Source organism: Ursus arctos, unplaced genomic scaffold (genome assembly GCF_023065955.2).
Source record: "Ursus arctos isolate Adak ecotype North America unplaced genomic scaffold, UrsArc2.0 scaffold_30, whole genome shotgun sequence".
Classification (NCBI taxonomy): Eukaryota; Metazoa; Chordata; class Mammalia; order Carnivora; family Ursidae; genus Ursus; species Ursus arctos.
Window position 1 is genome coordinate 17422401 of NW_026622986.1, and position 24318 is coordinate 17446718.

Sequence of the window (24318 nt, forward strand, 5' to 3'; positions counted from 1 at the left end):
CGGATAAATGAATAAAGAAGATGTGGTATATATATGTATGGAGTGGAATGGAATACACAATGGAATATTATGCAGCCATATAAAAGGATGAGAACTTGCCATTTGCAACAACACAGATGAACCTACAGGGTATTATTACACTAAGTGAAATAAGTCAGACAAAGACAAATACCATATGATTTCCTTATGTGTAGAATCTAAAAAATAAAAGAAAAAGGAAGCAAAAAGCAGAATCACACCTATAAATACAGAGAACACACTGATGGTTGCCAAAGAGGAGGGGCATGGGGGGATAAGCAAAATGGGTAAAGGGGAGTGGAAGATACAGGTTTCCAATTATGGAAAGAGTAAGTTATGGGAATTAAAAGATACAGCACAGGAAATATAATCAATGGCATTTTACTAGCATTATATGGTGACAGATGGTAGCTACACTTGCAGTGAGCATAGCATGACATACAGAGTTGTTGAATCACTAGGCTGTATATAGCTGAAAGTAATGCAACATTGTATTGTCAACTGTACTCTAATTTAAAAAAGGGACACATTTGATAAAAAAAAAAAAAGTTATCCAAAATATATAAAGAACACTTAAGAGTCAACAATAAGAAAACAAATGAACTGATTTTAAAAAGGGCCAGAAACCTTGACACCTTATCAAAGATATACAGATAGCAAGCAAGCACAAGAAAAGAAGCTCCACATTCTATGTCAGCAGAGGAATGAAAATTTAAACAATGAGATACCAGTACACACCTAGTATGATGGCCACTATCCAGAACAATGATAACACCAAATGCTGGTAAAGATGCAGAGAACAAGGAATTCTCAAATCATTGCTGATGGGAATGCCAAATGATTCAGCCACTTTGGAAGACAGTTTGGCACCTTCTTACAAAATTAAACATACTCCTACCATATTTTCCACAATCACACTCTTTGGTATTTACCCAAAGGAAGTGAAAAGCCTACACACGGATGTTTACTCATAATTGCCAAAACTTGGAAGCAACCAAGATGTCCTTTTGTAGGTAAATGGATAAATAAACTGTGATATATCCAGTCAATGAAGCATTATTCAGTCCTAGAAAGAAATCAGTTATCAAGCCTTGGAAAGACATGGAAGAATCTTAAATGCATATTACTAAGTGAAAAAAGCCGGAAAAGGGTACATACTATAAGATTCCAACTATATGACATTTTGAAAAAGGCAAAAGTATGGACACAGTAAAAAGATCAGTGGCTGCCAGGGGCTGGAGGGTGGGAGGGATGAATAGTTGGAAAACAGGATATTTCGGGCAGTGATATTCTGTATGATATTATCATGGTGGATACATGTCATTATACATGTATCCAACCCAAAGAACACACAACACCAAGAGTGAATCCTAATAGGAACTATGAACTTTGAGTGATAATTATGTGTCAATGTAGGTTCACTGATAGTAACAAATTTACCACTTTGCAGAGGGGTGCTGATAATAGGGGAGGCTATATACGTGTGGAAATAGGGGATATATGGGATATCTCAGCACCTTCCTTTCAATTTTGCTATGAACCTGAAACTGCTCTAATATAATGTCTTAAAATGTTTTTTTTAAAAAGACATGGAGGAGGGGCACCTGGGTGGCTCAGTCGTTAAGCATCTGCCTTCAGCTCAGGGCGTGATCCCGGGATCCTGGGATCGAGCCCCACATCAGGCTCCTACGCTGGGAGCCTGCTTCTTCCTCTCCCACTCCCCCTGCTTATGTTCCCTCTCTCGCTGGCTGTTTCTCTCTCTGTCAAATAAATAAATAAAATCTTTAAGAAAAAAAAAAAAGACATGGAGGAAACTTTAAGGCATGTTAGTACATTAAAGTAGTCAATCTGAATAATCTATATACTTCTGATTCCAACTATATATAACATTTTAGAAAAGGTAAAACTATGGAGATAGTAAAAAGATTAGCGGTTGTTGGGCTTGACAGGAAGGGGGAATAAAAGGCAGAACACAATTTTCAGGGTAGTGAAACTATTCTGTAAGATACCATGTCATTAAATATTTGTAAAAACCCACAGAATACAACATACACACCGAGTGAACCCTAATGTCAAATACGGACTTCGGGCAATAATGATGTTTCAGTGTAGGTTCACAGCTTGTAATAAATGTACCACTCTGATAGCAGGGGAAGATGTGTATGTGTGGTGATAAAGGGTACATTAGAAATCTCTATACTTTCCACTCAATTTTGCTGTGAATCTAAAACTCCTCTAAAAAATAAAGATAAGTGGTTGCCGGAGGCAAGGGAGAAGGTGGGGAGTGTGAAGAAAATGGATGAACTGGTTTTGTTTTGGTTTAAGTTCAAATAAGCTGCATTTAAAAAAAAAAAAAAAAGGAGCTAATGGTCTGCCACTCAACTGCCAGACAAAATTTCCCCACCCACACAGCACGTAAATCTACCCATTTATCTATTCCTTCTTTAATTTCTGTGTGTGGGAACCTCTTTTGGGTGTTCAATTCCTAAAAATGGAAATGCACAAATTTACTTACAAATTCTCAAAGTTGAGTATTTATGAAAATGTCAATGCAAAACATGTATTACTTGAAGGTTCTAAACTAGAAAGTATGATTCCATTCTTACTGAATACATAATACCTCTAAAAATTAATTTTAAAGTTTATTAATTTTTTTAAAAACTGCCTATATCGGAAAAAAGAAAGGCCTCAAATAAATTCTATCATCTTACACCTTAAAAAACTAGAAAAAGAAGAATGGAGTAACCCTAAAGTAAGAAGCAGAAAGGAAAAAATAAAATCAGAGCAGTAAAACTAAAACAACTGAAAACTAAAATACAAAACGTTAAGATCAATAGAGAAAATCAATGAATACAAAAGCTAATAATTTAAGATCAATAAAACCAAAACCACTAGCCAGCCTAGATTAGAAAAGATACAAATTGCCAAAGGTACCTCAAGAAGAAATAGATAACCTAAATAGTCCTCTATCTATTAAAGAAATGAAATTATACTTTAAAAACCTTCCCAAGAAAAACTCTATGCCCAGATGGCTTTAAGTTCTACCATACATTAAAAAATAATACCAAATCTAGACAAAGTCCTCCAGAAAACTGAACAAGAATACACATTTGGCAACTCATTCTGAGGCCAGCATTATTTTTGTAACCAAACCCAAAGACTACAGGAGTGTCTGGGTGGCTCAGTCAGTTAAAGGTTTGACTCTTGACTTCAGCTCACGTCATGACCTCAGGGTCATGAGATCAAGCCCTGATTCAGGCTCAGAGCTTGGCATGGAGTCTGCTTGAAATTCTCTCTCTCCCTCTGCCTCTGCCCCTCCCCAGACTCACGTGCACACACTCTCTCTCTTTCTCTCTCAAAATAAATGAAAACTTTAAAAAAAAAAAAAGGAAAAGGAAAAGAAAAAGAAAGAAAAGAAAAGAAAAAACTACAGGCCAATATCCCTCATGAACACAGATGTAAAAATTCCTTTATTTTAAAAAGCTGAATTCAATAATATATAAAAATGATAATATACCAAGGCCAAGTGGGATTTATCCCAGGAACGCAAGTGTGGCTTAACGGGGGGGGGGGGGGGTGTCAATCAATGTACTTCACCACATTAACAGATTAAAAAAGAAAAAAAAAAAACTATCATATCAATCTCTCAAAATATGTAGAAAATTATCTGACAAAATCTAATATCCATGGCTGATAAAAACTGTCAGCAAATTAGGAACAGAAGGAAACTTCCTAAACATCATACATAATGCTGGTTAAGCATGGGATTCTTGATTTTGGCTCAGGTCATGACCTCAGGGTCATGAGATTGAGCCCCTCTCATGGGGCTCTGTGCTGGCAGTGGAGCCTGCTTAAGATTTTCTCCCTCTCCTTCTACCACCCCCCACCCCGCTCATGTTCTCCCTATCTCTAAAATAAATAAGATCTTCAAGAAAAAAAATTACTTCCCCCCAATATCAAGAACAAACCAAAGATACCACTCTCACCACTTATATTTAACAATATAATAATAAATAAGGGGCAGATCAGAAAGGATAAAGTATAGTCTTATTAGTAGTTGCCAGATCATCTATGAAGAAAATCCCATGGCATCAATTAAGCTACAGGAAATAAATTTTCATCAAGTTTGCAAGACACCAAATAAACATAAAAAAACTTAAAAATGTATCTCTATGTACTAGAACAATCAGAAATTGACATTTTAAAAAAAGATAATAGCATCAAAAAACATCAAATATTTAGGAACAGAGCTGAAAAAAAGATGTACAAAACCTGCATACTTGATGCTAAGACTTAAATAAAAGGAAGAGATGTACTCTTTTCGTGAATCAGAATACTCAATATTGTTAAGACATCAATTCTCCCTCAAAATGATTTGTTGACTCAAAACAGTTTAAATCTAAATACAGGCAGTTTTATTTCTACGACTTGACAATCTGATTCTAAGATTCACATAAAAACAGAACATAGAATAGCCACAATGACTTTGAAAGAAAAGAACAAAATTGGAAGATGGATCCCACCTGACCTAACTGGTTTATTATAAAGCTACAGTAATCAAGATAGTGTGGTATTAAATGTAAAAGCAGACAAACAGATCAATGGAGAACTGATACACATGTGGTCAAATGGGTTTCAATAAATGTGGGTAAAGACAATTCAGTGGAGAAAGGACAGTCTGTCCCATATGTGGGTCTAGAAAAACTGGATATTTATAATTCAATAGATAAGTTATTCAATAAGTGGACTTTGATGTATAACTCACATTATATGCAAAATTGAACACAAAATGGATCATAGGTCTAAATGTGAAACATGAAAATATAAAATTTCCAGGGGCACCTGGGTGGCACAGCGGTTAAGCGTCTGCCTTCGGCTCAGGGCGTGATCCCGGCGTTATGGGATCAAGCCCCACATCAGGCTCTTCCGCTATGAGCCTGCTTCTTCCTCTCCCACTCCCCCTGCTTGTGTTCCCTCTCTCGCTGGCTGTCTCTATCTCTGTCAAATAAATAAATAAAATCTTTAAAAAAAAAAAAAAAAAAATATATATATATATATATATATATATATATATATATATATATATATATATATATATATATATAAATTTCCAGAAGAAAACATATTTAAAAATGTATATACTGAACATTTAACTAATGTTGGGGTCATGGGTTCAGGCCCTGCAATGGGCTCCACATTGAACATGGAGTCTACCCTACAAAAGAAAAAAAGAAAAAAGTCTGTTTAAGCCACTGAGTGGGGAAAATACCTGCAAAAATAATGTATCTGATAAAGGACTTGTATCCAGAACACATACTGGCTCATAAAATGTAGTATTAAAAAAAAACGCCAAGAAAAAAGGGCAAGTGGTGGACAGATCTGAGCAGACCTTCACCAAAGAAAATAAAGAAATGTCAAATATGCACATGGAAAGATGTTCAACATAATGTAGTCATTAAAGAAATGCAAACTGAAACCACAATGAGAAATTACTGCATACCCACTAGAAATGCTAAAATTAAAATGACTGATCATACCAAGTGTTGCAGAGAATGTAGAGGAATAGGAACTCTGGTACACTGCTGGCAGAACTGTTGAATGGTCCAACTATTTTGGAAAATAGTGGGATAGTGTCTTAAAAAATTTAAGGATGCACTTACCATGTGACCTAGTTATTCCACTCCTTGGTATTTACACAAGAAAAATCTGTCTGTATAAAGATTTGTACAATGTTCCCTGTAGCTTTATTTAATAGTCAAAAACTGGAAAACAATCTGAATGTCCATCAATTACTGAATGGATCATCATTACGGTTCTGCCCATATAACAGAAAGTAGTCAGCACTAAAAAGAAATAAGCTACTGATACACACAACATGGATAAATCTCAAAATACTTATGCTGAGTGAAAGGAATCAGATAAAAAGGTGTACATACTTCATGTTTCCATTTTTAACATTTTAAAAAGTTCAAACTAGAACTTTCAGGTCATCATATAACTCAATACAACAGCTTGTCTTCATATTATTATGACACGGTTAACTTTTTTTTTTCTTTAACTTGGCTTCCAGCGTATTCACATCCTCTTGGTTTTCTTCCAAACCCTAGCCTCTTCTTCTCAGTCTTGTTTACTAGTGTCCCCTCTTCTTTCCACACTGGCAGCCATCGGGCTTCCTAAGATCTTTTCTCCTCCCTACCTGCACTCACTCCTCCATGGCACCCACTCTTACGGCTTAAACTCTATACAGATACAATTGCCAAATTTATATCCAAAGTCTGGACCTCTTTCCCAAATGCCCTACTATGCATGCCACTGGCTAATTAACATTTCTCCTCGGATGTCTAATAAATATCTCAACCCTAATGTAGGCAGAAAAGCCCTGCCAAGATGTCCACATCCTAACCACTGCAAGCTGTGATATGTTAATGGCAAAAGGGCCTTTGCTAATGTAACTAAGGTTACATACTTTAAAACGAGAAAATTATCCCAGATTTTTCAGGTAGGCCCAACCCAATCTCATGAACCCTTAAAAGAAGAGAACTTTCTCTGGCCAGAAGCAGAAGAGATGCAGCAGAAGTCAGAGAGACTCCAAGGGTAGGAAGGATTCAACAAGCCACTGCTAGCTCTGAAATGGAGAGACACATGTGCAAGGACTGAAGAGAGTCTCTAGAACCTAAGGGCAGACCCCAGCTGAAAGCCAGAAAGGAAATGCACATAAATCTAACCACCTGAATGAGCTTAGAAGCACTTGCTCCCAGGTGAGAACCCAGGCCATCCAACACCTTGACTTCACCTTTGACAGACCCAGAGTAACCAGCTGAGCCCACCCAGCCTTCTGGCCTACAGAACAGGAACATAATAGGTTTATACTGTTTTAAACTGCTAAATTTGTTCTGACAGCAGGAGAACACAAATACCATATCCAAAACTGAATTCTTCATCCTGCCCTCAACCTACCACACCCACAGCCTTTCCCATCTTTGTTAACAGCAATTCCATTCCTTCTAGTTATCTGGGCCAATACCCTTGAACTCTTCTTCAGATCTTCTCTTTCTCTCACACCTCTCATCATCTCTATGAGAAAGCTACTTTTAAATATACTCAGAATCTGATCACCTCTCACCACCTCCACTGTTAACACCATCTCTCTCTGCATTATTGTAATCATCTCCTAATGGCCTCCCTGCTTCCATCCTTGACTCTCTACAGTCCATCTGCAACGAAGCAACCAGAGATCCTTACAGAAACTAAGATAGATCATATCACACCTCAGTTCAAAATGCACCAGTGGCTCACTTTTCACTCAAACCAAAAAACCAAGCCCTTCCACTTGCTTATAGAGCCCTATATGACAGGCCGCTTGCCCAGCCTCATCTCCTACTGTACTTCCACTCCACCCCTGCTACCTATGTCCCCACTATCTTTCCCTGTCTCCATTTATTTTCATATTAGGCATATAATAATAATCTTAATACTACTTAACATTTACTATAACAACTATAATATACTTCCTATGAACCAGATATTGTTGTAATTGCTTTATATATATTATCTCACTCAATTCCAATAATTATTTCCCCCACTTTATAGAAGATGAACTGAGTTAATTAACCTAAGAGCTCATTCAGTAAGTGAAGCCAGAATTCAAAATCACAGGTGGACAAAACCCACTCTGTAGCATGAAGTCTTAATCTCAATGATGCCCCCCAAGTGGTTAGCCTTACTCAATATTTTTCAAAAATAAGTAGAGAATAAACAGAAAGTAGTATAAAGGACTAAGAAATGGGAATCCTACAGTGTTTAATGTAGGGTTAAAGAGGTAGGAAAAGGTAAAGGGAACCAGGACACTGGGAATGACAACACTTCTTAAAGGTGAAAGCCAGCACACAACTAGTTCTTATATAAAACAAAATATGGCGCTTAAAACTTACTTTCTCTGTGGTAACAGTCAAAGAAGGAACCAATGCAGGTGATGGTTCTGGTTGCTTCTTATGCTTTTGTTTGTGTTTGTCCTTTTCCTTATATTTCTGGAAATTAATAGAAATAAAATCCAATTTAAATTTAAATAACATATATGTACAATAAAGATGAGTTTCTTTCATAATTCTCTTTAGTAATTCAAAATGTTAATGAATACTTGTCAAAAAATAAAAAGATCACTTCTTCTGATCGTGTTCTTATTATTTTATAAACAATACTAGTAATATAACATTACTAGTATAAGTTATTTTAAAGTGACTTCAACATACTTATTCTTAACCAACCTAAAATTATATATAGACAACTGAAGCCCATTATTATTTGTTACATTTATATCTGGCGAACTACATTTTCTTCTTAAAAACACTAAATAATTTTGTGTATATTTTATAAATCACACTTTAAAATTTACATAGCACTTTGACATTACAAGAGTGTCAGATTCTACATCACTAAACATTGAATTCTATGGCCCACAAACTAGAAACCAGGGCACAGAAACTCAGGCAAGAAATTCTTTCCTAGGTTTACTCAGAAAATGAATGAACTGGGGCGCCTGGGTGGCTCAGTCAGTTAAGCATCTGACTTTTGATTTTGGCTCAGGTCTTGATCTCAGGATCATTAGACTGAGCCCAGAGTCAGCTCCATGCTTAGCGGGGAGTCTACTTGATATTTCCCTCCCTCTGCCTCTGCCCTTGCTCACTCACATGTGTGCTCTTTTCTCTTTCTCTTTCAATAAATAAATAAATAAATAAATAAATAAATAAATCTTTAGAAAAGGAAATGAGTGAATTAGCTATCTCTAACAAAAATAATATAAAGTTGTGTGCTACTTTCACTCTGAAGTACTAAAACTAACGAACTGAATATAAGAAAGAATTCAATTAATCAGAAGTTTATTACATATTAGGAGCCCAACTTTATCTAATGACAACAAATTTTAACCAGATTGTTTTCAATTGTTTGAATCAATATGTAAGAATCAGTATTGGGTGTGAAATTTACTATCATTTAAAGAGTTACATTTTAATTGCGACATATCTTAATAACGATCCACCAATCATGCCTCTGTTTCTTTGTAGTAGGGTAGTGTAGTAGGGTATCACTGTTCATCCCATCATAAGATGTCCTCTTCTCCACCCAAATAAACCCGGGTTAGCTTTGTCACTTGCTTTGGCCAAGAGGATGTGGCACAGTGATGTATAAGCTCAGGAGCTCAAAGCTTGAAGAATTCTTAGATGGCTTCCACCTTTACACTTTGGATTCCAGCCACCATGTAAATAATGAGTTCATACTCTCTCATGGAGAAGCCAAGTAGACAATGAGACTCTATGAAGAAGAACTGAGGTACCCCACCCTACATGTGAGTAACACTATCTTGCTGGAATTATTTAGTAAAACAACTTAAAACGTCAAAAGAATAAAATAAAAATCCTATCTTACACTACCCCACCAGTCACCAGTTGAATGTAGGTAGCCTCATGGGTAAATCCAGCTGATACCACACAACAGAAAGATGACTTGTTCCTGCTGAGCCCTGCCTGTCATAAGCCATTATAAGTTGTGCGATGCTTTCTCAAGCAACAGTAGCTAACTGAAACAGGACTAGAATCCACAACTGGGTAATAAGAGTTAAAGAAAGTATAAATTACAATCTAATTTATAAATATGAGGCTCAAATGATCCTAGGTCTATAAGTTCTAGATCAATATTTTCTCCCATAAAGGTAATAAAGAAGGCTTTTCTATCCTTCCCATTCTGCTTCCCATAATGGCTTTTATTCGTCAAAGACAGAAGAGCTGGGATGATTTAACAGTAAATGACCCAACAAGGTAAACAAACACAAAACGTGGAAACTACCTGAAAGTAAAAGGCAAAGTATGCACATGTACATATATGAAAATATGAACATACTGAGATCATCATGGAATTATACAGAACTCTGGTCCTATGTGATACATCAAGAAATGTATCCTGAGATGAGGACTGCAAATGTTCAGTGGAAACAGACTAAATTATTGGTCTGTAAAATATGAATCAGAGTAGTCTAATTATTTTCATTAAAGACATAGGCTGATTTTACTCTGGAAACAGTTTGGAGGTTCCTCAAAAGGTTAAAAATAGAACTACCCTATGACCCAGCAATTGCACTATTAGATATTTACTCAAAGGATACAAAAACACTGACTTGAAGGGGCACGTACACCCCGATGTTTATAACAGCATTATTAACAAACTATGGAAAGAGCACCAATGTCCACAGACTGATGAATGGATAAAGATGTGGTACATATACACGCAATGGATTATTACTCAGCCACAAAAAAAGAACGAAATCTTAACATTTGCAATGATATAGATGGAGCCAGAAAGTATAATGCTAAGTGAAACAACTCAGAGAAAGACAAATACCATATGATTTGACTCATATGCAGAATTTAAGAAACAAAACAAATGAAGATGGGGGGGGGGGGGGACCAAGAAACAGACTCTTAGAGAACTGAGGGTCACTGGAGGGGATGTGAGTGGGGGTGGATAGGTTTAAATAGGTGATGGGGATTAAGGAGGGCACTTGTGAGGAGCACTGGGTGTTATAAGTGATGAATCACTAAATTCTACACCTGAAACTAATGTTACACTGTATGTTAACTAACTAGAATTTTTTTAAAAATTGGAGAAAGATTTAAAAAAGAGTGACAGACAGGCTGATTTTAATACAATACACTAACAAAATGAATTTCCAGAAAAAGACTCAATTATATGTAAACATTTAGCATAATATAAGGAAGGCTTTCCAAATCTGCAGGGAATTACTAAAATTACAAAATAATGGTACTAGAAAAACTGGTTAATAATTTGGGGGAAAATATCTTATTCAAAATAAAACAAAATCTAGATGGATTATTTTGAAGTGTTAAGTGACAATTAAAACAACCTAAAAGTCTGGCAGAAAATATTTTTGAAATCTAACTTTTAGGAAGAAAAGACTTCTAAGTATAAAAACAAAGTAAAAAATTAGGAAGGGAAAAAGCAGTTTTAGTTATTCAAATTTAAAATGCTTCTACATCAATTTAAAAAGCATTAAAAAGCAAAATCCTGGAAAATGCGTAAAATTAGTATGTCCTACATTTTAGTGCTGTTTAAACTTTTTTTACAAATCAATAAAAAATACTTACATAAATGCCACAGAACAATGTACAAAGGACAGTTCATGAAAAAAATAAAGACTCACTAAACGACAACAAAAAATGTGCAACTTAACCATTAAAGAAGTAAGGTAATATTTTTTTCTCACCTAGTGATCTAAATTCTTGGGTTTGGTTTTTTTATAATAAGACCCAATGTTGACCTGGCTATAGTGAAATGCATACATTATTAGAGAGACTGTAAATAAGTCAAGGACAATTTTAAAAGCAAGAATTAGAAACCATAGAAATGTTCTTTGTCCTAGTAATTTCACCTGCAGGAGGTGAACAAAGGTTTAAATACAGTTTATTATAGTACTATTAGCAATGAGAAAAAAACCTGAAAACAATCTGAATATGCAACATCTGTTGTGGTTGAAAAAATTATTATAAAACCGTATGATGGCCATTAAAATAAGTATGTTCTGAAGGAATACTTAGAAATTTAGAAAAATGGTTAATATGAGTTTGTTTTTAAAATGTATTATGCATGGAGAGAAAACAACCAGAAGGGAATAAACCAATACTGGATATTTTTTATGTAAAGCCATAGGTCAGGACAACCAGTGTCATTCCCAACTGAATCGGTGTGCACAATTAAAAATAATCTGAATTATACAAATACATAAATTATTTCATTTAATCCTTAAAAGAGCCCTGCAAGGACCCATTTTTATAAATCAGAAACAAATTGCTTAAACAACCAAACTAGACTCTTTTATCTACACCCCCAAAGAAACTTAACTAAAACTTTTAAAAAGCAGATTTTTTTAAATTAAAAAAAAAAAGATAAGGTATCCACAAAGAGAAATTTTAACATGGAAATTTGAAATAGTGGGAAAAGGAAGGAAGGGAGAGAAAAATTTCTATTTTAAAGTAGCTTTAGTTCCAGAATGAACTATTTTCCATGTAGAAAACTAAGGAATGAATTATACAGGAGTTTTTAACCTACATTTAGAGTTTCCGTGTGCAAACGGCAATGGGTGAAGAAATTCTTAAAGGAAAATTAAAGTATAAGACAGTAGAGATAATGCTTAAATTCATGTCTTCAGATCCAAAGGAATTAAACAGATCTCAGAGAGTTCTGAAAGTACACGTATAATCATTGTATCACTGACAGAAATGTTTAGGGTAAGTTAGAAAACAAGTGAGTTATTTTTTTTAAAAAGATTTTATTTATTTATTTGCCAGAGAGAGAGAGAGCAAGAGCACACAAGCAGGGGAAGAGGCAGGCAGAGGGAGAAGGAGACTCCCTCCTGCTCAGCAGCAGGGAGCCTGATGTGGAACTCAATCCCAGGACCCCGGGATCGTGACCTGAGCTGAAGGCAGACCAACTTAGCCACCCAGGCATCCCACGAATGAGTTATTTTAACAGAATTCAATTCTGTGTTGGAATTGAGTATATTTCCAAAAAGGAAAGAGTGCCTACGTTCAAATAACTCTCAGCACTTAAAAAGGTGATATGAAATCACATTATATTTTTCCAATGTTAGACAAGTTTAAAAAAAAAAAAAAAAAGAACAAAAACCAGCATAAATAAGTAAATAAATAAAACAAGAAAGCCAACAGCAACCAAAACTGAGGAGATGGAAAAGGCAGACAATAATGCATTAAACAAAAACTGGCAACCAAGCAATGAAATAGAAGATTTTAGAAACAGAGCAGAAATTGTCCTGGTCTGAGCTATAGGATTCAGCTATTAATCCTGTTTCCAATTCCTTAAAATTCTGAGAATACCAAAAAACCTCCAAATCTGGAAAGAAGAAATCTTTTATCTTTTTGTTATCCTGCCTCCTTAATTTGTTCTTTTTCTGCCTAAGGAGTAGGACCAGCTTCAGGGCAGAAATAAGAAAAAAATTGGAAAAGACATGAAGACATGAAGAGTGATGAGGTGCTAACTCTTTGAAAGTCAAGCATCTAGGCTAAGAATGAATTACATAAAATCTTAGGGTATTCTCCCATAGGAATGAGATACCCCCACACAGCTGAAGGATTAAAATCTAGTACAAGCCATTTAATCAATTTAAAAAGGGATCTGAGCCGGAGTTTTTACCAAAAACTCATATTGCCACACCTGAGCTTTTATACTGAGCCCTATACTGAGCCCCCTGGCTTCAGAAAGGCAAAAATACTTATTAGCCCTCCCACACCTCAACATAATAAAGACCTCATATAAAACACCTACAGCCAAAATCACACTCAATGGTGAAAAATGGAGAGCTTTTCCCCTAAAGTCAGAAACAAGACAAGATGTCCACTCTCACCACTTTTATTCAACATCATACGGGAAGTCCTTGCCACAGCAATCAGACAACATAAATAAATAAATGGCATCCAAACTGGTAAGGAAGAAGTAAACTCTTTATAGATGACATGATACCAAATGAAGAAAACCTGAAAGACTCCACCAAAAAACTACTAGAACTGATACATGAATTCAGTGAAGTCAAAGGATACAAAATCAATGTACAGAAATCTGCTGCACTCCTATAACACTAATAACGAAAGTGCAGAAACTGAAATTAAGAAAACAATCCCACTCACAATTGCACCAAAAATAATAAAATATCTAGGAATAAACTTAACCAAAGAGATGAAAAACCTGTACTCTGGAAACTATAAAATCACTGATGAAAGTAAAAAGAATGCAAAGAAATGGAAAGACATTCCACGCTCATGAACTAGAAGAACAAATATCGGTAAAATGTCTATAGCACCCAAAGCACTCTAAACATGTGATGCATTCCCACACAAAATACTAACATTTTTCATAGAACTAGAACAATCCTAAAATGTATATGGATCCACAAAAGACCTCGAATAGCCACAGCAATGCTGAAAAAGAAAAACCGGAGCTATCACAATTCCAGCCAGATTTCAAGTTCTATTACAAAGCGGTTAGTAATTAAACAGTATGGTACTGGCATTAAAAACAGACACACAGATCAATGGAATAGAACAGAAAACCCAGAAATAAATCCACAGTTAGATGGCCAATTAATAACTGACAAAGGAGGAATTAATATACAATGGGGAAAAAACAGTCTCTTCAACAAATGATTTGGGGAATATTAGATAGCCACATACAAAAGAATGAAATGGGACCACTGTCTTTCACCACACATACCAAAAAAACCTCAAATTGGATTAAAGACCTATATGTGAGACCTGAAACCATAAAAATCCTTGAAGAGAACACAAGCAGAAATTTCTGTCACATCAGCCATATCAACATTTATCTAGATATGTCTCCTGAGGCAAGGGAAATAAAAGCAAAAAATAAACTATTGGGACTACATCAAAATAAAAAGCTTCTGAACAGTGAAGGAAACAAAACTAAAAGGCAACCTACAGAATGGGAGAAGATATTCGCAAATGACATATCCAATAAAGGGTTAGTATCCAAAATATATAAAGAACTGATACAGCTCAACACCCAAAAAACAAATAATCCAATTAAGAAAGAGGCAAAAGAACAATGAGATACCACCTTACATCAGTCAGAATGGCTAAAATTAACAAGTCAGGAAACAACAGATGTTGGCAAGGATGCAGAGAAAGGGGAACCCTCCTACACTGTTGGTGGGAATGCAAGCTGGTGCAGCCACTCTGGAAAACAGTATGGAGGTTCCTCAAAAAGTTGGAAATAGAGCTACCCTACAATCCAGCAATTGCACTACTGGCTATTTACCCCAAAGATAAAAATGTAGTAATCTGAAGGGGTACCATCAGTATTATGCTACCATCAAAAAATGAAATCTTTGCCATTTGCAACGACGTGGATGGAACTAGAAGGTATTATGCTAAGTGAAATAAGTCAATCAGAGAAAGACAATTATCATATGATCTCACTGATATGTGGAATTTGAGAAACAAGGCAGAGGATCATAGGGGAAGAGAGGAAAAGATGAAAGAAGACGAAACCAGAGAGGGAGACAAACCATAAGAGATCCTTAATCTCGGGGAACAAACTGAGGGTTACTGGAGTGGAAGGGGGTGGGAAGGATGAGGTGACTGGATGATGGACATTGGGGAGGGTATGTGTTGTGGGGAGTGCTGTGTATTGTGTAAGACTGATGAATCAAGACCTGTACCCCTGAAACAAATAATGCATTATATGTTAATAATTAAAAAAAAGAGGCAAAAGACATGAACATTTTTCCAAAGAAGACATACAAGTGACCAACAGACACATGAAAAGATGCTCAACATTACTCACATCACAGAAATACAAATCAAAACTACAATATCACCTCACACCTGTCACTATGGCTAAAATCAAAACACACCAAACAACAAATGTTGGCAAGGATATGGAGAAAAAAGAACCCTCTTGCCCTGTTGGTAAGAATGCAAACTGGTGCACCACTCTGGAAAACAGTATGGAGGTTCCTCAAAAATTAAAAGTAGAACTACTCTATGATCCAGTAATTGCATTATTGGGTATTTATCCAAAAAATACAAAAACAGTAATTCAAAGGGATATATACCCCCCTATGTTCACTGAAACATTACTTACAGTAGCCAAATTATGCAAGCAAGCAGCCCAAGTTCCACCAATACATGAATGGAGGAAGATGTGGTATATATACACAATGCAGTATTATTCAGCCATAAAAAAAAAGGAAATCTTGCCATTTGCAACAACATGAATGGAGCTAGAGAGTATAATGCTAACAGGCAAAATAAATCAGAGAAGGACAAAAACCATATGCTCTCACTCATACATAGAATTTAAGAAATAAATGAGCAAAAGGAGAGAAAAAAGAGCAACAGAGACAAACCAAGAAATAGACTCTTCACTACAGAGAACAAACTAATGGTCGCCAGAGCAGGTGGGTGGGGGGATGGATGAAATGGGAGTAAGATTAAAGAGTACGCTCTTTAAATAGTGTGGAGGTTCCTCAAGAAGTTAAAAATAGAGCTACCCTAGGACCTAGCAACTGCACTACTATTTACCCCAAAGATACAAATGCAGTGATCTGAAGGGACACCTGCACCACAATGTTCATAGCAGCAATGTCCACAAGACCCAAACTAAAAGGGAAGAGCCCAGATGTCCATCAACAGACGAATGGATAAAGAAGATGTGGCATATGTATACAATGGAATATTACTCAGCCATCAAAAAAATGAAATCTTGCCATTTGCAACAACGTGGATGGAACTAGAGGACATTATACTAAGTGAAATAAGCCAATCAGAGAAAAACAATTATATGATTTCACACATACGTGGAATGTCAGAAACAAAAGAGAGGAGCATACAGGAAGGACAGGAAAAATAAAACAAGATGAAATCAGAGAGAGAGACAAACCATAAGAGACTCTTAATCACAGGAAACAAACTGAGGGCTGCTGGAGGGGAGAGGGTGGGGATATGGGGTATCTGGGTGACAGACATTAAGGAGGGCACAGGATGTAATGAGCACTGGGTGTTATGTAAGACTGATGAGGGGCGCCTAGGTGGTTCAGTTGGTTAAGCGTCTGCCTTCGGCTCAGGTCATTATCCCACGGTCCTGGGATTGAGCTCCACATTGGGCTCCCTGCTTCTCCTTCTCCCTCTGCCGCTCCCCCTGCTTATGTGCACACATGCGTGCTCTCTTTGTCAAATAAAATCTTGGGGAAAAAAATTTTTTTAAACCTTAAAAAAAAAGACTGATGAATCACTAAACTCTACCTCTGAAACCAGTAATACACTATATTCTGATTAACTGAAAGTAAATTAAATTTTTAAAAGAAAGAGGAACTAGGAACTACAGAAAAAAAGATAATCAAACTTAAGGATAATTCATGTCCCTAAAGTAGAGAATCCAAGGAATGGGGAATAAAAGATGTATGCTAACATAAAAGCTGACAAACTGAAATAATGCATTCTGAAAAACTCTGTTATAGAACATTTAACAGTAAGACTTATTGTGATTAAACTTAGTAGAATGCAAGTGGGAAGTGGGCAGGGAGCGGGGCGCTGAGGGCTTCTTTGGTCCTCTCCACAGCAATATTCCAGGCCCACCGTTTAAATCCTTAGGGGAAAGAAAATGTGACCCAACGATATTATATACAGCCAAGATACAGAAATTCTAAAATGAAGGTAAGAAAGATATTCCACTACACAAAAATTCAAGAGAAGGTCCCAAGAACTTATTCTTGAAAAAAACTTGACAAGAAATTTCAGTCATCTTAAAAGATGATATAAAGAACTTACTGGAGAAGCTGTAGTAAAAGGCCTAGTAGTGATCATCCAAATTAAATACAAAACAGACCTAAAAAAAACTCTGAGGAAGAAATTGTTTACAAACATGAAAGACGTAACATGAACATCTTAAAATACAACAAACTGGGTATCAGGAAATGAATGAAAGCAGCTCAGGGATGCTAAGTCTTTCATAGCAGCCCTTGATACAGATTTTGAAGCATTTAGTTAATAACAGAACATAACAATTTGCCACCAAACAGTAGTTACACATAAATCTTTTCCTTGTAGATAAAGTTCCTAATTTTCTTTGGCTAATCACTCTCTCATATCCTCATGAAAGTGACCTCATCCTCCAACTGAGAGGTGAACATGGGTGTGTCTGCGTCAATTAAGATAAATCTATTCTCCTTAGTCACTGGCTGCTTTAGGTCTAGGAAAGGTTGAGGATAGGATAATAAAATAGAAGGGGACATTTTCTGTGTATGGCTGTGAACATTCTTTTCTCTCTCTCGTTTTAAGATTTCTTTATTTGAGAGCACGAGGGCACTCAAACAAGTGGGGGGAGGGGCAGAGGGAGAGAATCTTGAAGCAGACGCCCTGCTTGAGCACAGGGCCCTACATGGGGCTCGAACTCATAACCCTGATCAGGATCATGACCTAGCAGAAACCAACAGCCAACATGGTCGCTGCTTAACCGACTGCACCACCCAGGCACTCCCCACCCCCACTGTTCTTCTCTTTCTTAATAAGGTACTCCCTTCCTGCCTTCAGATGCTCAAGTACTACATGAAGACCCTTGGAACAATTACAGTGGTCTGGCAATCATGCCTAGAAAAGTCAAGAAAGCCACAAAAAAACACAATGCCCTGCCACTCTTGGATTGGCTACTGTTAAATTAACCAATCTTAGAAAAGTCTAGCCCCTGAGCTTAGGCAAAACAGCAAATTCCCAACTGCTTTAGCAGTATTCTGTTATAGCTGAGAGCATCTGAACTAGAAAGATGTTTTTTGTTTGGTTTTGCAATCTCTGTTACTAAACTTCAGGCTGTATTTAAGGAAATCATCTCTCTTCTGGTAAGAAAATTTTATTTGAAGCTCAATAATGTTATCTATTTTACTTCACTTTCTTTTTCTACTATAATCAACTAAATCAACTAAACCTGACTTTAATATTTTTTAAATATTAACAGCATTACATCATCTTAACAAAATAACTCATGAATCTAACCATCCTAAGTCTTTCTCTATGTGCGTATAAAAATGACATCTAGAAAATTTACTTAGTAGTAATGAATTCTGAATGGTGGATACAGGAGTGGATTTGTTTTTTGTTTTTTTAATTAACTCACAATCTTTTAAATGTTCTGCCTTGTTTGAATTTTTTGTAATTACACATGGGTTAACAAAAAGAATGGCTAAAATGAGGTAGGCCAGCTATTCACCAAACCCATTGCTTTTTCTTACTCAGAATATAGATACTTTCCAGCTTCCTTTACAGTTCTATGTGGTCATTAGGTTCTAGTCAAATGCAACCTGAATGAAAAACGATGTAAACCACCTCTGGGCATGGTCTTTAACAGTCTCAACAATTTAGTGTCCATGTTCCTTCCTCTTCCAGAGATTAATGCAAATGACCATCACAGCCTCAGAAGCAACATCAGAAAGAAGGCTAAGTCGTAAAATGGAAGAAACCTAATTTCCTGATTCGTGACTTGGAAAAAAGCTGTCTGCCAATCAAGAACACCTGTTTTGGACTTAGCTGTGAATGAAAAATAAACACTGTATCAAGAATTGTTATGTGTTGGTACACAATTTTATGTGAATCTCTAAAGTTCTCTCTCCATGTCTTTTGAGTGAGGCAATGACTTACCCATTGTTTTGGACTATCTTTTCAAGGTTGTATAACAAACAGACTCAAAAGACAGAGTATCTACTTTAGGAGCAAAGGACAGCCATGCTTACTGTCCATCACAAAAGATTCAGATGCCCTAAACTTGGGGTTCTTCTACAATGATGCAACAGAATGCACGAGCAGAAGTCATGCGGCCCCCTCTGTGTTGCCCTATGGAAATGGGGTCTTGGGGGGATGGTGCAAAAATACTGATACTATGGCTACTGTGACTACTGTGTAATAAACCGTCTTTCATCTCTGACCCAGAATTCTCCTGTCTCCTAACTAGTTACAAGCAGGGTAATCATGGACCTCTTACACAGTTCCTGACAAACTGGTGATGAGAACATGATGCTGTCAGAGATATGGCTTTCTGGAAGAGGGAGGATAAGGGCATCTCAGGCCAATTAATGAAATCTAAGGTAAGTGGGAATGGTAACAAACATATTAAGTACACTGTATAGCCAATCAGGCAGTAAAATATGGTCCTCTATTTTATTGCTTTATTAGGAGAAGGATTTGAGGAGAAGGTTCCAGGCTGAGAACTGGGAAATACATTCAAAGATAGCTATCCAAATGATGTTCTGGTGGTTGCTAACCCTTCTCCAGGTAGGAGGACCTCCTTGACAATCTGGCAGTTGGCTTCAGTTCCACCCAGTTATACTAATAAGATTCATTATTAATATAGATTCATCCTTAGTGAACAAAAGGTTCCAACCCATTTCAGATAACAGTTAGAGACACGGATCTCTAACGAACGTGAAAGGAGGAACACTGGCAAGCAACCATAATGGGCAGACATGAGGCAAATCGTTAAGAACTCTCAATTAAGAATAAACTAGTATTATGCTCATAATTTTTCATCACAAAAGCTTTCCAATCTACCTGTTACCTGAAAGACTTAATACAAAGTAATTCCTTACCTATTATTGGTTGACCTAAAACTTATTAGTGCCTATTTGATACCCATATTTGAGTAATACACTTCATGATGAAGTAAATGGTTAAACAAAGTAAGAAACTGAATAAAAATGTTTTATAATTTAAACACAAGTAACCCTATATTTACCCAGAAAACCTTATACATGAACAACCAGTCTCTCATTGATTTCTAAAGCCATGCTGTCCAATATGGTACCAACTTGCCACATATTGCTATTTAAATTTAACTTAATTAGGGGCGCCTGGGTGGCACAGCGGTTAAGCGTCTGCCTTCGGCTCAGGGTGTGATCCCGGCGTTATGGGATCAGCCCCACATCAGGCTCCTCCACTATGAGCCTGCTTCTTCCTCTCCCACTACCCCTGCTTGTGCTCCCTCTCTCGCTGGCTGTCTCTATCTCTGTCAAATAAATAAATAAAATCTTTAAAAAAAACAATTAAATAATTAAATTTAACTTAATTAAAATTAAATGAAATTAAATATTCACTACCTCAGTCTGACACATTTCAAGTATCTAATAGGCATATGTGCTAGTGGCCACTGTATTAACCAACACAATTACAAAACATTTCTATCAATGCAGAAAGTTTTATTGGACAGTGTGGTCTACAACTTCATACTAAGTCAATAAAATTTACATTTGAATATACTCTCACTTTTTCTCTAATGCAATTCTCAGACAATAATCAGTACACAAAGCTTACTTTATAATATAATCAGTCTCAGGTAGATAAACAAAGGGGCCAAAGACCAAGTAACTTACAATGAAGGTAACAAAACTACTACAGAGAAAAAACAAAAAACAAAGTGTTGGTAAAGATGTAGAGAAACTGGAACCCTTGCTGGTAGGAATGTAAAATGGTACAGCTATTGTGGAAAAAAGGTTGTTCCTCAAAAAATTAAACACAGAATCACCATGTCTGATTTAGTAATTCCAATGCTAGGTATATACCCAAAAGAACTGAAAGCAGGGGTAAAGAGATATTTGTACACCCATCTTCACAGTAGTATCACAATCTAAGATGTGGAAGCAACCCAAGTGTCCATCAACAAATAAATACGTGAAACGTAGTACATCCACACAACAGAACATTACCCAACCTTAAAAAAAAAGGGGGGGGGGGGACTCTAACATGCCACAACATGGATGAACCTTAGGGACACTACACTAAGTGAAACAGGCCCATCACAAAAAGCCAGATACTGTATGATTCCACTTATATGAAGAATCTAGGGTAGTCAAACTCCTAGAAACAGAAAGTAGATGGTGGTTGCCAGGGGCTGGGGAAGAAGGGAGAGGTAGGGAGTTATTATTTAATGGCTACAGAGTTTCAGTTTTACAAGATGGAAGAGTTCTTCAGATGGATGGTGGTGATGGGCACGTAACAATGTATTTAATACACTGAATTATGCATGTAAGAATGGTTAAGATACTAAATTTAATGTCATATGTATTTTACCATAATAAAAAAAATTAGGAGGTAGAACTAATATATAGACAGAAATTTACGGCCCATGTCATTATCACTATCACAGGAGAAGTGAAATAAGCTTGTACAGAGAAGGACGAGTGGCTGGTGAGCTACTCCAAAATGCTTATATAATATATTCTGTCTATACACTACATACTTTTTTTTCCACCCATTCTCCCCACTTAAATGAAATGCTGTAATTAGAAGTTTCAGATTGGTTTGTTTCTGATACTGCCTTTTTTATTTTTTAAAGATTTTTATTTATCTATTTGAAAGAGAGAGAGAGAGATTGAGAACAAGTGAGGGGGAGGGGCAGAGGGAGAAGCAACTCCCTGCTGAGCAAGGAGCCCAACACAGGACTCAATCCCAGAACCCTAGGATCATAACCTAAGCTGAAGGCAGAGGCTTAACCGGCTGAGCCACCCTAGTGCCCTGATATTGCCTATTTTTAAAGTGAAAAACAAACAAGAACTCACTTACTTTTAAAATACAGCTATTAAAAGGGCACCGGGATGGCTCAGTCAGTCAAGTGTCCAACTCTTGGTTTCAGCTCAGGTCATGATCTCAGGGTCCTGGATCGAGCCCCGCATCAGGGTCCCCGCTCAGCAGGGAGTCTGCTTCCCCCCCTCCACCCCGTCCCTTCTCCTACTCGTGCATGCTCTAAAATAAATAAAATCTTCTTAAAAATAAAAAAAAATACAGCTATAATGACACAAAAGATTTGGTAAAACAGTAAAGCCTTGTAAAACTACTTTGTACTACTTATCACTTGAGGTTAAAACCCCCCCCTTTAAAATTTTAAGTGAACCAATGATAAGACATCATGAATCAGTGATAAAACTACCTCATACAATAAAATAAGGTAGTAGCATATGAAATTAACATATAAATATCAATAATCTTTATATACACAGACAATAAAATTAGATGCACTAAAAGAAAACTTTTTTTTTTTTTAGATTTAATTTATTTATTTGACAGAGAGAGAAACAGCCAGCGAGACAGGGAACACAGGCAGGAAGAGAGGGAGAGGAAGAAGCAGGCTCCCAGTGGAGGAGCCTGATGTGGGGGGCTCGATCCCAGGACTCTGGGATCATGCCCTGAGCCGAAGGCAGACGCTTAACAACTGAGCCACCCAGGCACCCCTAAAAGAAAACTTAAAATAAGAAAGAAATTAGGGGTGCCTTGGTGGGTCAGTCAGTTGAGCGTCCGACTCTTGATTTTGGCTCAGGTTGTGATCTCATGGGTCGTGAGATCAGGCCCCACGTCTGGCTCCTCGCTCCCTGGGACGTCTGCTTGAGATTCTCTTCCTTTCCCTCTGTTCCTCTCCCAACTAGTGTGTGCACATCTGTGCACTCACACTCTCTATTTCTCTGTGTCTCTGTCTCTCAAATAAATAAGTCTTCTAAAAAAAATAAGATATTAAAACAGTAAGAAAATATGGTGGCAGCAGCATAGCTTCTCAATCTCTCTGAATCCCCACATAAAAAGAAACAACTTAAACAGGAAAACCAAAACCCATGGAATTATATTTACAACAAAACTGAATGTTCAAAATATCGCCATGAACTCCAAAATACAAGGAGTTTGGGACAAAGCACTACAAGACTGCATGGTAACAGTATTTGTGAGGGGAGAAGGAAGCAACAAATAAACCCCCAAATCACGTATACTACAATGATCCTATGTCGCAGTTTACTCCACATCCTTTCTTCGTTGTTTTTTTGTTTTTTTTTTTTTTAAGATTTTGTCAGAAAGAGAGAGAGAGCACAAGCAGGGAGAGCAGCAGGCAGAGCAGGCAGAGGGAAAAGCAGGCTCTCTGCTGAGCAAGGAGCCCAAAGTGGGACTCAATTGCAGGACCCTGGGATCATGATCTGAGCCGAAGGCAGATGCTTAACTGACTGAGCCACCTTTCTTTGTTCTTAGTGGTATGTATGTATCAGAAGCAAATCAAATTAGATGAAATACAGTAAACAGCTTTTCAGAAACTTCCACCTATTTACTCTTAACACTCTCACTGCTCGTAGCTACATTTCTGAAATATATAAAAGTCAAATGAAGAGAGCACAAAAGTTTAAAAATACAAACTGGGTTTTCTCACTGTTATGCTCCCAAATATGTAACTTTGGACAAACTGTTTAACGTCAATGTGACTCTCTAGATTTTTAATTTGTTTTCCTAGGAAATGAACATGGTATCTTGAATCCAATAGATGCTTCATAAATACTTCTCAAATTCAATTAACATTCATGTCCTTATTTCTGTATCTATGAAAAAGGAAATTAAACTAGTTTAATATAGGTAATATATTAACAAATACTTGTATTATTATTGTAAAACAATTTGTTATAGTCACTTAATCTCCATAATGCTATGGTTTTAGATAGCTAGAATATAACTCTAAACACCTAAATGCATTTAAGCATTTGAGCCTTTATATTTTGTGCGATCTTAACCTTACAAAAAATAACTCTATAGACATAAGAATGTAGTCCTCACCCAATTCAATTAGTCATTAAATCCCATTTCATAGACATGCCATTTAACTGATGCACACTGTATTAATGTTTGTCTTCAACGCCTGAATTCAAAAAAAATTTCAGGGACGCCTGGGTGGCTCAATCAGTTAAGCATCTGC

General features: G+C 36.6%; 1 protein-coding gene across 23 annotated transcripts in view; it reads right to left on the reverse strand.

Moving 5' to 3' along the window:
- MLLT10 (MLLT10 histone lysine methyltransferase DOT1L cofactor) overlaps positions 1-24318 on the reverse strand; it is a 232109-nt gene that overhangs the window by 81009 nt on the left and 126782 nt on the right. For all 23 annotated transcript variants that reach the window (XM_057304613.1, XM_057304612.1, XM_057304610.1 and 20 more), the window contains one exon: positions 7950-8045. In XM_057304613.1, the coding sequence (XP_057160596.1) occupies positions 7950-8045 (96 nt within the window). The remainder of the gene's footprint in view (positions 1-7949; positions 8046-24318) is intronic.